This window comes from Bacidia gigantensis, assembly GCF_019456465.1.
Source record: "Bacidia gigantensis strain McMullin 20006 chromosome Unknown contig_231, whole genome shotgun sequence".
NCBI lineage: Eukaryota > Fungi > Ascomycota > Lecanoromycetes > Lecanorales > Ramalinaceae > Bacidia > Bacidia gigantensis.
Genome location: NW_025408598.1, coordinates 18,486 through 35,313, shown reverse-complemented (window position 1 = coordinate 35,313; position 16,828 = coordinate 18,486). Strand labels below are relative to the sequence as shown.

At 51.0% G+C, this 16,828-nt stretch overlaps 5 protein-coding genes across 5 annotated transcripts; 2 read left to right on the top strand and 3 right to left on the bottom strand.

The window, feature by feature from the left end:
• Positions 1–2,664: 2,664 nt before the first annotated feature.
• On the bottom strand, positions 2,665–3,267 carry KY384_004009 (uncharacterized protein; the record flags this gene model as incomplete). The annotated part of the gene is made up of 1 exon (XM_044812517.1): positions 2,665–3,267. One exon carries the CDS (start codon positions 3,265–3,267, stop codon positions 2,665–2,667), a length of 603 nt encoding a protein of 200 aa, XP_044669937.1.
• Positions 3,268–5,628: 2,361 nt separating this feature from the next.
• KY384_004008 (uncharacterized protein) lies at positions 5,629–6,690 on the bottom strand (the record flags this gene model as incomplete). Its single annotated transcript, XM_044812516.1, has 1 exon — positions 5,629–6,690. The coding sequence occupies one exon, from the start codon at positions 6,688–6,690 to the stop codon at positions 5,629–5,631; it is 1,062 nt and encodes a 353-aa protein (XP_044669936.1).
• A 1,512-nt stretch (positions 6,691–8,202) lies between these two features.
• Positions 8,203–9,825, top strand: KY384_004007 (uncharacterized protein; the record flags this gene model as incomplete). The annotated part of the gene is made up of 1 exon (XM_044812515.1): positions 8,203–9,825. One exon carries the CDS (start codon positions 8,203–8,205, stop codon positions 9,823–9,825), a length of 1,623 nt encoding a protein of 540 aa, XP_044669935.1.
• Positions 9,826–10,886: 1,061 nt separating this feature from the next.
• KY384_004006 (uncharacterized protein) lies at positions 10,887–12,293 on the bottom strand (the record flags this gene model as incomplete). The annotated part of the gene is made up of 2 exons (XM_044812514.1): positions 10,887–11,831; positions 11,883–12,293. The coding sequence occupies 2 exons, from the start codon at positions 12,291–12,293 to the stop codon at positions 10,887–10,889; spliced, it is 1,356 nt and encodes a 451-aa protein (XP_044669934.1).
• Positions 12,294–13,752: 1,459 nt separating this feature from the next.
• On the top strand, positions 13,753–16,219 carry KY384_004005 (uncharacterized protein; the record flags this gene model as incomplete). The annotated part of the gene is made up of 4 exons (XM_044812513.1): positions 13,753–13,892; positions 13,950–14,050; positions 14,088–14,812; positions 14,864–16,219. The coding sequence occupies 4 exons, from the start codon at positions 13,753–13,755 to the stop codon at positions 16,217–16,219; spliced, it is 2,322 nt and encodes a 773-aa protein (XP_044669933.1).
• Positions 16,220–16,828: the final 609 nt, after the last annotated feature.

The window sequence follows — 16,828 nt, the reverse complement described above, 5'->3', positions numbered from 1 at the left end:
CGAGAGGGGCAATTGGGGTCCTCAACCACTAAGATACTCCGAGTAGACCAAGACAAGCCACTTCCGAACTGCTACAACGGCCTGGAAACAAGATCTCATGCAGCTGTCATCAAAATTGGGCTAGTTTGGCGGTAAAAGGAGGACACCTGAGCTCTATGTCGAAGTGCAAGACTGGTGCCGTGGCCGTTCGCAAAGAGTACGCAGACTTGAAAAGCTCTAGTCATTTTGAAGATCGGCCAGAAACAAGGCCAATCCCTCGAATCCGACAAGCGTACAAGTGATAGCAAGAACATCTGCCTATTTCACGAGCACGCAGCTTCCTCATCCTCAAAGCTGTCCTCCCCTGGATCTACAAATCATGTTCATCTTCCACCATCTCTCCTGTGAACCACTACAATCGGCATCTCAGATGATTCGTCAAGTCGGTTGCTGAGTCAATTCTAACATCTCCGCCCAGGCTACTACTGTGCCATACTTCGCACATCTCCATACATCAAACACCTACCAACTCCCCAATACCCACTAACGCCAACCAACCAAATCCCCACACCCTACGTACACCCCCCGGCCGATTTCTGTAACAAACATCGCCCCCCTGGCTCCCACTCCCATCATACCCCTCACAAGAAACCCTATCCCTCTTCTGCGCCTTCACCTCATCATCGCACATCTTCCACGTACTCGTAACCCCCCCCACCCGCACCGTATACGTGCTCCAGCTCAAGCAGCAATTCGAGCCCGACACCTGCTGACACTGACTCCGCGGCGCCTGGTCAACTTTCAAATTGAACTGACACATCGTCCCTGACACGCAGGAGAAGAACGCCGCGCACGCGCCCTACGATATCGCGTGTCCGTGCCCCAGGAGGAATTGCGAACCTTGCCGCTTTGAGACTGCGGGAGGGAGGTGGGGGATAGCGGTGCCGTTGACCGCTGCGAGCAAGGTGTGCACGTCGGAGACCATGTCTATGTCGTAAGGATCGAAGGTTTCGCGTAAGCCGCTCCGGTTATCAGCTCAGCTTTCTCCTCGTCCGTCGAACCGGATGCGGGGTCGATGGCTGAAAGCCACGATTGCGTGCTTGAGCTCAGCCCGTGGAATCGTACGTCGATGTCGAAGCGGCTCAGGTCGGCTTTGGCTTGCGGGAATATGGTGGAGATGTTGTGGGAGATTACGATGCTGTTGTCGGGGGTTGGGGCTGGGTGGGCGGTGGTGGTGGTAGTGGTGAGGTAGAGAGTTGTGAGAAGGGTTATGAGGTACATTTTTCGGGATGGCATTTTATTGAGATGGTGCGAAGGTTTCGGGGATATGGAGGGTTTTACTGGAGAAAGAGGCTCAACGTGATACTGTGGGGGGTGGGGAATTGAGGCTACATTTTTCTTTTTGTATGATGAGACCAGGCATCATGTTGATGCTACGGACACTACCTGACAAATTTCATGTCTCAGTTGGAATGGAATCGTCTCCTTGCAAACCGCTGATCTACTTTGACATGTTCAAGCATTCGATGAAGTCCATCGTCCGTTTGGGAAACCACATCCAACCCGCCTGGCTGATTCAACATCACAGGCAGAATCAGCGGTAAAGACTAGCAAGAGGGTCGGGAATCTTGTATTGCTGTTTTGGAAGCAAGGCTGAAGGCGTAAGAGGCCAAGACATGATGGGGCTGAGTGGGGGCCCCGCGGATTCATAGTGAAACAAACCGTGAGGCTGTGCTCACGTGCTTTTGGAGATATCTTACAAGTCGAGCCGATTGTCAGTTCATGTCCTAGAGGGTTGACTCGTGTCAGGTCGCTGTCGCTTGATGCGCCCGTTTTCACTATCATATAGGAGATTACACCATCAACGTTCGCTGAAAATGGCTCTCTCGAATCGTTGTTGACAGCCGTGATTGAAGAGGCGTAGGGGCAGCGACGATTTGGTACAACATGATGAGTCCGCTGAGTCGGCAAGACTAGCTATTACGACGGGCTCGAATGAGTGACGAGACAGTCAATGCTCGAAAGGCAAATCGGGTCCGCCAACGACAGCAGTAAACACAAGCAATCATGAACACTAAAGTCGCAACGTTCGCAGATGAGTCGAGAGAGAAAGCCACGTTACAGAAGCCTAAAATGTAGTTCATGTATCCTCCACCTCACGCGGGCTGTGCTACTGCGAAACACCTTGCGATTTGCGAGGCGGAAACGGCTTGGGACTTCCGACACCAACATTTCTATCGCGGATACAGTGTGATAGGTCCGCTGGTAAATAATAGTTATCTTGGATTAACTGCAATATACTTGACTGTGCGCTACTGATCTCGATCTTTCTTGGAGTTACGCTTGATTTGGGCTTGATCATACACCACAGTCAAGGTTTCGCGATTCGTGGCATTTCGGCTATTGCGAAACATCCAAGAGCTAGACCGACAGGCCAGTAGGTAGTCTCAGCCTCATCACTACGTATTATTGATGGTATCAAGGTCTGTTACCCACTTTAAACGTCTTTAATCGCGTCACAGATGCCGTTGATGTGCTCTGTGGCTCGGTGTAGCCGTAATAGCTCGTCCAATGAAGCTTTAGCTGGGGGCTTCATCGTCACAAAACCCGGCGGAATGAAATAGTGACCGCTTTTGACATCTGCTCGTATTGTAATTCATTACCAAACAGTACATTGACAGCCTTTCACGTCGTAGTCACCTGAGTTTGATGATCCGGAAAGTCATGGAAGGTAGATTCTCCAAACGAGACGTATTGTTCAGGGATGGAGGGACATGTTGACAGGTGCGTTGGTAGATATGCGGTATGGTGACTATCAATGTTGTCGTCTGGATTGCGCCAGAAGGCCTTCAGTAGCATCCATTCCTCCTTGATCCAATGCCCAGCAGCGAGCGCTCTTGTAACACCGACGCTCACGACGTGTGTTGTTGTGGCAGGTAAACTCCGCTCTTCTCTTGAAGCTTGCTTCGCTTGGGCAGTCATCGAGGTTCTCATCTGAGGCGATTCTCCACCCTCGTCATCATGTCGGTCACTTGTTGTTTGATCCCTCGTATCGAAGATACGTCTCAAGAGTGTAGCAGCGGATGTCATGAGAGCTTGATGATATTTCCCTAAGAAAGCAGCCACAACAACGAGACCTATCGTGACCCAAGGACTCCAAGCGCCAACATGGTTGTCCGGCTCGTTCTGTGGAACGAATGCCAGGAGCGCTTCGAATACCGCGAGATTGGCAAGGAAGAGCAATACAGACAGTATGCTAGCAATGACGGCCCAGAGGTAAGTAAGCATCGCAATGTATCTGGCAAGTTGTCTCCGCCAGGGTCCGCTCGTTCCCTCAACTTTCTCAAAAGGAGGCATCCTGTAAATCAGGCGTATATCTCGCAGAAAGGTGTAGATTGCATCTCTCGCTTGATGAGGGGTTCTTTTCCCAAAACACAGCGCCCAGATACCCTGAAGCACAAGGAACATTGCCAACACCGTGCCGAACCACCTGTACATTCCATAGAAAGAGTGCTTGGCAAATACATCATCAAATCGCACAATGTCTGATTTCGACAACAGTTAAAGATCCGAGTACGTACGAAAAATCGCCGGCGGGCCATAAAACGACGACGACTGCCGGCAAGGATCGGTGCAGCCATTGGCTTGAATCCACTCCGCATCCACAATGAAATGATCCCAAAACGTATCCTCGCGCCTCGTCGCCTGTCCCGCCTCATCCACCATCCCCCCTGCGCCGGATGGCACGCAATGGGATTCATATTCGAGAAATTCCGTATATGATTGACACCCCCCCACACCGGTGTCAAAATGGTAACTAACCCGACCAAGACCAGCACGCCCCAATAGATCACGATCGTCCTCGCGCCCATCATGCGACCCCAGCGTGCGCAGCGTGTTCGACCAATTGATCAACGGCAAGGTGATCAGGCATGATGTGCTCAATATCGCGATCAGGGGGAATATGCCCAGTTCGCCGTACGAGGGGCTCCGCCATACGAGCAGACAGGCGTGGATGGCGGCGCAGCCGGAGTATGTTAGGGCAGAGGCGAGAGCGCCGGCGATGAGCCATTCGAAGTGCGAGGCTAGTAGGCCGAAGATCAGGACGCTGTAGAAGAGGAGGCGGGGGAGGCGGCCGTAGTTGCCCTGTGTGAGTGAGTCAGTGGGGGGGTTGAGATGTGGGGGATGGGTGGAAGGGAGTAGTGGTGTTTGGGTAGGTGGGGGAAGGGAGAGAGGAGGGAGACAGACTGAGATCGGATACCAGCATGGCACGTCGTGGCCTGTGGTGTTGAAATCGAAACCGATGGACTGTGTGAAATCTGACGGGCTGATTGATTTGGCTGCGGAGGACACGCCAAGGAGGACAAGCAGTGGGAAGATCCAAAGTCGACGACATGAGACTAGGGTCATTCTGGGGTCTATGTCCTCATGCTGACTGCAAGCTCTTGGGTTCGGGGGTGGGACCTGCGCCATCTTTGTACTTGCAGTCATCCTTCAGGCCGCCGCGGAGCCATCGATCGCTCTAGAGTGATTGCGAAGCCCATCTGAAGCTCCGTGGCGATGACTTTGACCAAAAAGTTTCAAGTCTCTAATCAATGCGATAGTAGACCGATGAAACAAAGACCTGAATGGCCTGTTTGCTGAAGGATTCGGCATTCGAACTCGAGTTGGGTGGCGCAGCTGCAATAAAGGTCGATATTCGGGCTAGCGTAGGATTCAGGCCTATGTGCTGCGACCACTCGGACCACATCGCTGAGCTGGTTCGGCATATTGCTAAAGCACGTGTACAGGCGGAGTTGCGGTGATCGGCACCATAGCCGTCATTCTTCAGCCATGTCGTCGTCCACGACTGGGAAATTCCGTTCTTTTTGGTGTTCGCGACGGCAATCTATCGCACCTTGCAAGTGCTATGTGAATTAAGTGATGTTGAGGCGGTGCGCTGGGTCTGACAAGTATTGCTATGAAGTGGAGCTAGTTGGACTGTGAAGTAACAGCAGCCAGGTCATTGTTGTACTTTGCTTCGATGGTCATTGCGAGACCACCAAAAGTGTCACGGACTTTTGAGCAGGTTGGCTGCCTTGATGAATTTTACACGGCGGTTCCCTGTCTACGTATGAGTATGAGACAGCCTGTTGTGATTGAGGCATTGGGCAGATCATTTCAATGCTTACCATAGGTTCGTTGCGTACGGTTTGGAGCGCCACGGAAGGTGATCTCGGGCTAGCAAGCGACACGTAGGGTTTTTGTTTGAAGTGCATTCCTTCGATCGTTCTAGATCTACCAACACGCTGGGAAGGCATTCTTTTAAAGATGGCTGTGCCTGAATTTCGCCTGCACTGAATGCAAGGACTTTTTGTGTCGGCTGGACGATAGAGGCTGATAATGTTTTCCACACTGAGCCCCCTTCCCGATTCAAATTTTGGCCGTCCATTCAGCTGGCGAAGTTCATTTTGTAAAGTATGAAATGCTTCTTCTGACACGCTCATCATGGTAATATATGCATTGTTTAATCTAGGACTCCATTCAGAAAAGGCAGAGCCTTTGTCCCTTCGACTTCTGCTCGATAAAAAATCATCGAACTATTAGAATTGTATCCCAGTCATTGCTGTCCATACTCGCTACCACTTATTCGACCTTGTCTAATATATATCAGAGATTACTGACAGGCAGAGTCGCCGGCCCCTTCGCAGAAAATACCAAATTCAGAAACGGATGTTTCTGCTGAACGCCATCAATCGATAAGTAAGCACTGATAAAAAAACTCTCCTTCGTAGCCCCAATAGCAAGCGGCCAGATCGACTGCGACAGAGCCTCCTCAATCATAAACCATTGGATATAAACGCCGTCTACGCCCCATTTGAAAGTCACTAAGAGGTTCTCGCCCGTGGGAGCAACGATGGAGAATGCATGTCCCAACATAGGGGAAGGCCGACCGAACGGGGGCGAGTCCTGTACTCGGCTGTACGGATCATGCGCCCAGACTTGAGTCCGGAAGGCTTCGTTGACGAGCCAGAAAACTGGATTGATGCTCATGGGCTGGCCGGTGCCCTTGGCTGTGCAGACGACGATGATCTGGGCGTTGGGGTTCGAGGAACTTTCGTTCGCGTTGGTATCTCTATTCTGAAATTGAGACAAGGGACGCCTTTTTGTCAAGGAATCTGCTGCGATGTCTCTTGCCGTACTGGATTCGCCACTTTCGACGGGGGTATCCGTTGTGATCATTGGAATAGCTCCATCTATCGGACTTGCGACGGTTGAGATGTTGTCAGCCGCTAATCTGCTGGTGGTTGCTGTCCCCAGCCGGCGTTGAAGGAACAAAAAGTCATATGCTGTCACGTGCCACCGGGGATCTTGATCGGAAGTCCCGGAGTCAATCTGCTGTTGAATCATCTCCTGTACCCCCCAACCGACCCATTGCAACTCTATGGATGGAATGTTCGTATTATCAACGTCAAACGTAAATTGCAGTGGGAACAATGAATCTCTGTGGACCTTATGCAAAATTTGTCCGGGTGGAGCGATCCATATCTCGCGCATAGTCTCGAACCAGAGATGCAAGACCTGGGCCGCAAAATCAGTGTACATATGTGCTTGATCGCTCCGGACAGAGAGGTTCGGGCGGCGCGCAGGGTCAAAGCTGTTTCCGAGTGTTGTATTTTGGGGGATGCTGGTTGTGAGATTCATGTCGCCCGTATCGGTGGATAGAGGCATTGCGTCAATACAGGTCGTGCTCAACAGAGCTGTGAAGAGGATTGTGAGCATCGTGTCAAATATGTAGAAATGGTTAGTCGTGAATGTAGCCGTTGCGAGCGCGGCTGTCGATCAAGGCAAGGCAGGGAGAAGGTATCTGGCACGGAAATTGATGCAGAAGCAATGACTATGAGAAAGCTGTGCCTTCAGACTTGACCTTATTGATGTCATGAAGTTTGCGTCTATACTGTCACAATATATTGGTGCCGTCGCTTAGCTTTCCGACAAAGCGTACTCATTGCCTGAAACAGACCCTCGTTGGCACGGCCTAGCCAACATCTCACATGTTTTTCCTATTTATATCAAAAACCTTAACCAGTCTCATGACATGCTGGTGTTCCGCTGTTCGAAATCTTCTGCACCGTAGTCTGTGTTCACATTTGTTGCAGAAGCGATTCTTCGCGCAGGCCAAATGCCAAGTCGAACTCCACCATCAAATGCGCTCTGATTGTGGGCAGACGCAGTCCATCGCTGCCTCATATATGGAATTTCGGTGAAGGCACCAGATGTCGCAATGAAAACGAGGTTGGTGCCGTCCAACGAGGGTTGTTCAGCTTGATATGCGACCATGGTGGCTTCGCAGCTAATGCCACAGATACGAGTACGTGGATCGACTCATAGTAGGACGAAAAGCTGTATATTTATCATCGACCCTTTCAAAAAGCTCAAGAGACCGTCTTTGATGTGTCGGTCGCTCTCCTAAACCAATGAGGAAAGATCGAGAACAGTAAGAATAATACCGTTCATCCTTCCTATGCCTTTTCCTTCAAAGGAAGGACATAGCAGTCCTGTATCTCTGATAGATAGCCAGTGAGTGCGCCATCGATTCTCGGTGAATTGCTCATTGGGTTCCTGACATCGACAGCAGAAGTGATACTCCAAGTACGCCAAACGTTTCCATACGCATGCGGGCGGATCATAACTTCGATGATGAGCTTCGTGTGATGTTGGTGCTCTGGTGAAGGCAAGAAGTTTGGAATGCAGCCGTCATAGGTCCTGTATGGACATAAGTCAACATCACGTCCTCAAAGCAGATCGAGTTGAAAATCAGTGAAAAGAAAATGATGGAGAAACATTGCCAAGACTCGCGCGGATCAGGGATCGGCAAATCTTTGTTCCGTTTCGGAGATGTCCAACTCCCGAGAGGCACCAGTTCAGCTCTTCAACCACCATCAATCTTTCCGAAGAGCAGAGTAATCAGTGAAAGTCTATCGACGAGTCCTAGGTTCACCTCGAGCTTTGACGAGCCTGCTAATTTTGGTCTCCTCTTGACATAATATTGCTGGACGATTAGTCGCTTCCCTCTGAGATCTTCAGCCTTGTCGGCATTTGGTCTACTTTCATACAAGAAGGAAGGAGATGCGCCTCATTAATACCTCCACAATTCAGCTTGAGGAATTTGCTGTCGACAAGATCCCAGCTTACGCAATACTCTCTCACACCTGGGGCGATGACGAAGTGCTGTTTGCTGATATGCAGGCTGCGAAAGCCACGGAGAAAGTAGGGTTTCGCAAGCTTCGAGGCGCATGCGACCTTGCTTCTAGCCAGGCGCTCGAATATATTTGGATTGATACGTGTTGTATCGACAAAAGTAGTAGTGCTGAGTTGTCCGAAGCGATAAACTCTATGTTCTCTTGGTATGCAAATGCTAAGACATGCTATGCCTTTCTCGCGGACGTCGATCATGATAGGTCTCGGAAAGGTCAAGTTGGTCTTGATGAATTTGGTTCAGCTAGATGGTTCCAAAGAGGCTGGACTCTGCAAGAGCTGATTGCTCCCCAAGATATTTCATTCTATGATCGCAATTGGCAGGAAATCGGCGATAAGACCAGCTTGCGCGGAAGGATCTCAAGAATCACGGGTATTGATGAGAGTGTCCTGAAAAAAGACGTAAGCCACCAAATTATCAGCGTAGCCAAAAGAATGTCTTGGGCATCTAGGAGAGTCACGACGAGACCCGAAGACATTGCATACTGTTTAATGGGACTTTTCAACGTCAATATGCCCTTGATCTACGGAGAGGGTTCAAAAGCATTCACAAGACTACAAGAAGAGATCATTAAATACTCGACTGATCAGTCTCTGTTCGCTTGGACGCACCAACAGGATGACTCCAAGCGCCAATGCGGACTGCTTGCCCCATCTCCATCTGAATTTGTCCACTCGAGCCAGGTCATTTCGCACAATGATCCTGGGTTCACAGAGCCTTATTCGGTCAGTAATATGGGCTTACATATTCGACTCCTACTTCTCAAGGACGGCGATCTCTTCAAGGCCGGTCTTGATTGCTTGTCGCCACGCTATGTCGGTGGATCAGGGTTCCATGAAATCGTAGGTGTCTATCTGAAGTTGTTCAAGGGCGAACAGTACGTCAGAGTCATGTCAGATGTACTTTGCACCATCGATTCTCACGAAAGGGAAAATTCGTTCAAAACAATTTACGTCTGCAACGAAATGCCCGACCGAGAAAGACATGATATATACCTCGAGCGGGTCATCGAATTCCGAGGCATTGCTCGGAACGAGACAAGTTGTAAAGTCTATGCGGTTCTCGCATGCGCCCCCGATAAATCAATGCAATTTGAACAGGTACGATATCACACAACATCGCAGCAGCTTTGGAGTAATTATCAGGAGCAACTTGTTTATTTGCGATTGAACACCTCTCACCGCTATGCTGGCGGCGCTATTGTCCTTCCTATGAGTGGCCGCGCTATAGCTGTCTTATTAGGCATGACGGAGAAGGGTGAATTAGGCTTTCAATCGGTTTCTTTGTCCCAACACATGACATTGGAGCAAGCAAGAATTGCCTTTAACCCAGTACCTGTGGGACAGAGTGTGAGTCTCAAGCCAGACTACCCTATCCTTGTAGAGGTCAACGCACATGAGAGGATACATCAGATGACCATGATCTACAATGTACGAATTTCTTTTACAAAAATCGAGACGATGTCAGGAGATAATGTGCGGAACACGAAAATTTACCATGACTCTTCATCCGGGCACGCTACATCCCAACAAAACTCTGGAAGAAGTATTTTCAAGCTGTTCAGAAGGTCCAAACCGAAAGAATGGGCCAATGAAACGGCAAACTGAATCGCGAAAAGGGGTTGAACATTGCTCGTGACGATAGAAAGGAAATGGGTAAGATCGTATCCTTTTCGGACGACGTAACATAACATATACGACCCTATCCTGAATGAGGAGATCTTATCACACCTTTAGCGATATTGAATGATCAGTGGGGCGATCAAAGTAAAGGAATTTCGATCAGTTCATGAAACTTTCCTCGGAAAGGCAGAACACAGGCATGAAATTTGGTTTACCTTACAAAAATGGTGATCAAAGACAGCCAGCTTCTTGCAGAAAGCGCAGAAACGGTCCGCTAGTACCAGATTATCTGATCCGATGATGAACCGTTGAGCCGATGACTGAAGAGATATGCATGAATGAAGAAGAAGCCCAAATACATGACGATAATAGTACATAGTAGCATTGATGACCTGATCAAGCGTCATCAGCAGGCGTTCAACGAGTGACGTATCCCAATATCAGAGCCAATTGTGTACAATCCCTCCCTAGTCAATGCCACCCCGAAGACTCATCGTGGAGCAGTAACATTCCGTCGAACCTCCACCCTTGTCGTATTCTGTCCCATCGGGCGTTCGAAACCAGCGCATTCATCTCGCCATAATACACCAAAGCCCAAACCGTCCTTCCAGACTACTTCACAGCAGGCGCATAAACAGGCCCAAGCACCTGATCCAACACCTCGACATAATCCTTCGCCGTCGCCATCCGCTGCACGGTCCCCTTCCCACTCCGATTCATCGGCTTGTCAAGACTCGTAAACAACACCCCTTCCTCCCCCACCTCCACCCCCACCCCACCATCCAACCCGCTCACAACATCCCTTACCCTCCTTCTCAACCCCTCCAGATCCCCCCTCCCCTCCTCCGTCGGCTCAACCAACAGAACACACTTCTCACGGCCATGCCCCAGCACCAGCGCCGCCCTCACCCCCTTCACCTTACAAACCGCCGCCTCCATCCCCATCGGCAGGATCTTCTCCCCGCCCGCCAACTCCACCACGTCATCAATGCGGCAGCGATACCGCCACAGCCCCTCCCTCGTCGCGTGCGGGGAGTACAGGTCTTTCATCGAGTACTCGCGCAGATGTGGGAACGTGTGGAACACAGCTTGGTAGGGTTCACAGCGTTTTGAGCGCACGAATACGAGTTCGTGCAGATCGGCGTGGTAGTGCCGGAACTGCACGCCCATGTGCGGGTGGATGGCGCTGTATTGCCAGTCCCCCCCTCCTCCCCTCCCCCATCCCCTCCATCCCTTCGGCCGTCGTAGGGTGCGGGTGCGGGCACCTCGAGCGACACAAGCAGCGTCTCCGTCGAGCCGAGATACGTGCCCACGCTTGTCACACGCGCGATCCTATCGCCCAGCTCCCTCGGCAGCGCGTACCCTGCCGCGAGGACGAACTGCATATCGGCCAAGCGGGCGAACTGCGCAGGGACCTCCGCCAGCGCGGCCAGGTAGTCTGGGCGCAGAATCGTGATGTCCGGCTTGCCGTAGCGGTGCACGGCGTCGACGATGGCGGGCGTGGGCAGCGTCGCTGGCCCGATTATCGCGACGCTGTTGTAGAAGGCCGGCATCGTCAGCATTTGGAACATGCCGGCGGCGCGGATGGGCGGGATGCCTGCGAAGACGCGGCGGCCTTTGTAGATGTCCGCGATGGAGGGCGTGCTGGTGGGGGAGGTGGGGGCGAGTTGGAAGGCGTCGCAGGCGGCCATGCTGCCGTGCGTGCTGTCGACTAGTTTTGGGAAGCCGGTTGAGCCCGAGGTGTGGAATGTGGCGAAGGGGTCGTTGCGGGCTTGGGAGAAGGTTTTGGTGTACGGGTATTGATGGGCTACGAGGCTGGAGTTTAGGAGAGAGGGCAGGGTGGGGATGATTAGGTGTTTCATTTGCCGCTTTGCTGCGATGTCGTTGATGAAGTCGTCGTGCGCGGCGGGTGTCATCATGAATTTGCAGTTCGACTTTTCGAGCAGGTGCAGATGTGTTTCGATGTCATTCAATATCCATGAAAAGAGGGCCTAGAGACAAACTCAGACGGGAGCTATGCTCGCTTCATACATGATACTGACCTTGTGCCCGGTCTTTTGGGCTGCTACTGCAACAATGGCATATCTGATATCGGGAGGGCCGAAGTACGCTATCGACTCGAAGCTGTCACTTCGCCCCAGATTCTCTTCAATCAGCCACGCAACGCGATTGATTGCGTTGGCCAGTTGGCCCCAGCTGATGTCATCAAACCCATCTTTCAGATCGTCGGTGCGCGGCATGCAACAGAAGGTACCTTGAGGGTTGTTGCGAGCATGGTCGTCGATTATGCGGACAATGAGGCGCCGGCCGCAGTCTTGTGGTAAGTCTGTGATATCATTCTTCGACTTCGAATGAAGTGAGATGGACTTGAGCTCGTGTAGGACTGACTTCAGCTTTGAAAGCGGCCAGAAGTGTACGAGAGCCTTCAGCCAGGAGAGTATCGAGACCAACATCTTGACAGTTCCTTGCTCGAGGGAGAGGTTAACTTGGAGAGCTTGCGTGGTAAGAGAGTGTCCCCCTCGAGAAGTTCATAAACGATCATGTCAGTCGGGAAGGTGGGGTTGTCGAAGTACCTCGCAATCTGATGGTCGCCGCTCCATGGGAACGGCATGATGATTCGGGATATGTCACTCTTCAGGAGCATCATGAGTGCATCGAGGCTCGTACGGCACAGTCAAGGTAGCGTAGGCCCACGTGTGTGGGCTCTAACCATTACGCAACGACAGCTGATCGTATGGTATGGTAGCTTGAGAGCAACGTCTGGCGAGCGAGGAAGGGAGGATCGCAGTTCTTGGTGCATTCCTTGACATTTAGCTCCGCATCGCTCGCCCACAAAAAGTACTCGATCAAGCCATCCTTGCTCTTCACAATCTCCAAAGTCAAAATCGGGCCTGACCTTATGCACGTGAGCCTTAGCCTCTTCTTAAGTATACCTTAGCTTCAAATGACCATGTGGCGGGCCTTAGCGGGCCGCTATATAGCAGTTTCCTCGGAGACACCCAAGCGAGGGGTCCTTATCCTGTACTCTGAATGGCTCGCCTGTAGCTTGCAATACACTACTGCAGGGACGGCTCGGCGAAACATCAATTGCCCTGTTTCGGATTCCCCTAAGATTAGGTCCTTCGTGCGCTCGGACGATCTCGTGGTTTCGATACCAAATTATGACTCGATAATAGGCCAAAATATGACTAGTCGGACTGCTCGAGCTGGTTGGGATTCAATACCACTCCGATCGTAGGCCTCGGGAAATTGAAGAAGGCAAGACTTCTGCCTATCATGTCTCAGTCGTAGGAGAATTAGTTTGTCACTGCAGGAATCTCTTGACTTGATCAGCTGTATAGCTTCAACTAGTCCTTCATGTGGGTCACAATGAGAGGCCGGTCCGCACCATCGAACTTACCTGAATCTTTGGGTCCGTGTTCAGACTGCCATGCTTGCAATAATGTCAGGTTAGCAGGATCTTTGTGACCCAGTCGAACTGGTTCCTTGCCCTCACTATCGCCACTGCTACTCTTCCTCCCGCTGTGCCAACCTTTGTACCCTCGAACGGACTTCCTTCAGGGCCTTGCTGTGGTCAAGTCCGAGCCGTCTCTACCATTAGCGTTGATGGTTTGTATATCGCACACGAAGAATAGACTTTGTCACGAGGTTGGATATTGATGAAGTCTGGAATGTAGCTTGATGAGACAGCGCCGTAACGAACCCTTCTTTAGCTCCTTGTATCGTTTCTTCCACAAGCCACGTCTAATCCATGTTGAGGTGCGCCATCATGGCACCAAATGACCCATGCATGTTAGTGGACTCAGTGCCGGCCAACGCTGCAAGTTGTAATTCATCAATGTTCATGTTCTCCCATCTGTCACATCAACGTAAAGATTGTATACCTTTGGAGTCCTTGTACCTGAGGTTGATATGTCTCGCACCATCGAAAGTCTCACTTCAACGTCATTGAAAGAATGGGATGCATTACTAGAGATCATCGATAAACCATCTAGGCCTATTGAGGTCAATGGCACAAAGCTCAATCTAGCTGAGATTGTAGCTGTAGCGAGGTAGCTCTAATACTCAGCCAATTCCGTCTGGGGTTTGCTGATGTTGTTCGCTTTCAGACACGGGATAAATGTTAAGACAGATCGAAATGCTTCGAATCGCTTGGCCGCAGGAGCCCAATGCCTCGCCGATGATCTCCAGGAGGGCAAGGTGATTTATGGTATGTATGGCGCTTGATGATTCGATTGTATACTCAGCTCAAAGAAGAATCCTAGGGGTCAACACAGGATTCGGGGGTAGCGCCAACACGAGGACGGAACATGTCAAAGACCTCCAGATTTCTTTGGTCTCGATGTTGCAATGTGGCATAACGTACCCCTCGCGACAGGACTTTAAACACCCCGTTGTCAATGATGTTGCGCCACTCAAGTCCAAGGCAGTAGATCTTCTGAGGAAAGGGTTGCCATTGGAAGACTCCGTGTCAACGAATTGTATGCCAGAGCCTTGGGTCCGAGCAGCTATCCTCGTCCGCATCAATTCGTTAATGCACGGTGCGTCGAGTGCCCGTCCTGTGATTGTGGCTCGTATGATAGACCTGCTCCGACATGATATCATTCCTCGCGTGCCAATGCACGGTAGTATATCCGCCTCAGGAGACTTGAGCCCTCTTTCCTACATTGCAGGATGTATCCAAGGAAGTCCAAATATTTCGGTTCTTGCTGGCGAGGAACGTCGTATTACCACTGCAGATGTAGCGATGGCAGAAGCGAACATTGCTCCAGTATCTCTAGCGGCAAAGGAGGGTCTCGCTATCGTGAATGGTACAGCTTTCTCGAGTGGAGTGGCTGCATTACTCATGCATGACGTCTGCAACCTCGGTGGGCTATGTCAGGTCCTGGCTGCGATGAGCGTCGAGGCACTGGGTGGGACATCAGAGTCATTCCATCCATTCTTCGCGGAAGTGCGACCTCATCCAGGACAGGTGAGGGACAATTGCTTCCACACGGACTTCTAAGCTGATGAGAGGCGTTAGGTGGAATCTTCCCAAAACATCTATGACTTCCTTCAAAGCTCTAAGCTTAGCAGCAGTAACGATGGCTCGGAGAAAGGCTCCCTTCGGCAGGACCGATACTCTATTCGCACTGCTTCACAATGGATTGGCCCTGCTCTGGAAGACTGCGCCTTGGCCTATCATCAGGTTGTGACTGAGAGTAATTCCGTAACAGATAATCCCTTGACAGACCCTTCTGATCCTTCAGGCGACATCCTTCATGGTGGTAACTTTCAAGCTAAGGTCGTTACTTCCGCCATGGAAAAGGCACGCCAAAGTCTCCAGTCTCTTGGTCGAATGCTCTTCACGCAATGCACCGAGGTTACAAACCCGGCAACCAATAACGGTCTTCCACCCAATCTCACCGTGGACCCACCTTCGGAGTCTTTTCTCATGAAAGCAGCTGATATAATGTCGGCAGCTCTCCTTTCGGAATTGGGCTTTTTGGCAAACCCGGTAGGCTCCCATGTGCAGACCGCGGAGATGGGAAACCAGGCGCTCAATTCCATCGCACTCATCTCAGCGCGCTATACACACATAGCAGCTGATATTCTTTCGAAACTGTGCGCAGTGCATCTCTTGCTGACGTGTCAAGCACTCGACCTTCGGGCTATGAATCAGCAGTTTCTCTGCAGTCTCGAGGGTCCGTTCCGTTCCTTGACCTTTGAGACATTCGAGGGAGTCTTCAGTGTTGCGAAAAGCCTCGAGAGTATTTGGTCCGCTCTAATCCAGGCTCTAGTAAATTCCATCGCGGAGGACGCACCCGGCCGTTTTCAGTCCGTAGCATCCACTCTGCAATCCACTGTACTAGATCAAGTAGACCCTACGAGCAGCGTGCCGATATTACCACTGCTGAAGAGCTGGACCGACAGTCTTACAGCATTGCTTACAGAAACCCACAAGGCCACCCTCAAAAGCTATCTGAAGCGAGGAAGTGCAGCTCCTCTGCTAGGTCATGCCGCATGCCGCATTTACAGCTTCGTGCGACAAGAGCTCAAGGTACCCTTCTTGCACGAAGGCATTCTACACGTCAACGGTCCAGGATCGGCGGACAATTTGCTTCCTACCGATTACAAGTCGGGTGTCACGACCATTGGTGCCCAAATAACAGTGCTGCATGAAGCGATCCGCCAAGGCGTGCTCTACTTGCCGGTCGCAGAGGCAATGAGGGAGGCTCGGGAGAATGTAGCTGCGAGGAAGTCGATCAAACCTACTCCGGCTAAGCCAACCAAGCGTTCTCGGAGCGTCGGCTGTGATGTGGAATCAGAGGAAAATGCCGGCAAGCGGATGCGACCAGTTGGACTAAGCGAATTGAATCATGTGACCATCGCGGCTTGAACAAAGTATCCGTGGCAGACTCGCTGTCTGATGTATGACTAACAATAATGTGGCAGATGAGATGAGGTGCGTATCTCGATGATATTACCAGCGGTCAGTACGGCATCCGATTAAAGCAGATAGCCAAAACCCAGATTTGCGCCAAGACCCGAATATAGCTAGTCAATCTAAGAAATACGCCTATGTGATCAATGTTTCCCGGAGCTCTATCCGCTTACCAGATCATACAAACGTATAACATTCATCTTCCGACATGTTATGTGGTATTCCTCGTATGCGCTGTGGACCGTATGTCAAGCTGGACTATTGGAGATGGATCAGCCGCTGATTTAATCTTATCTCCAGAATTTGACATGCGTCCCATGTCTTAGGAACCTTTCATTGGAGCTGCTTTATTCCGCGGGTCACATCTAGACCGCAACTAGCCCCCAAAACAACCCTATACGTCGATCAGTCGCGTGGAGATAGCCTTAGTGACGAGTATCCTTGCTCATCATCCCGAATTCTCTACCACTCTGGACTTCATTCACCAAAAGGGGCGTCCAAAAGGCCCACTCCACCATCGAGCTACTGCTATCACATCATTATCCTTCTTCCGCCCGCTCTTCC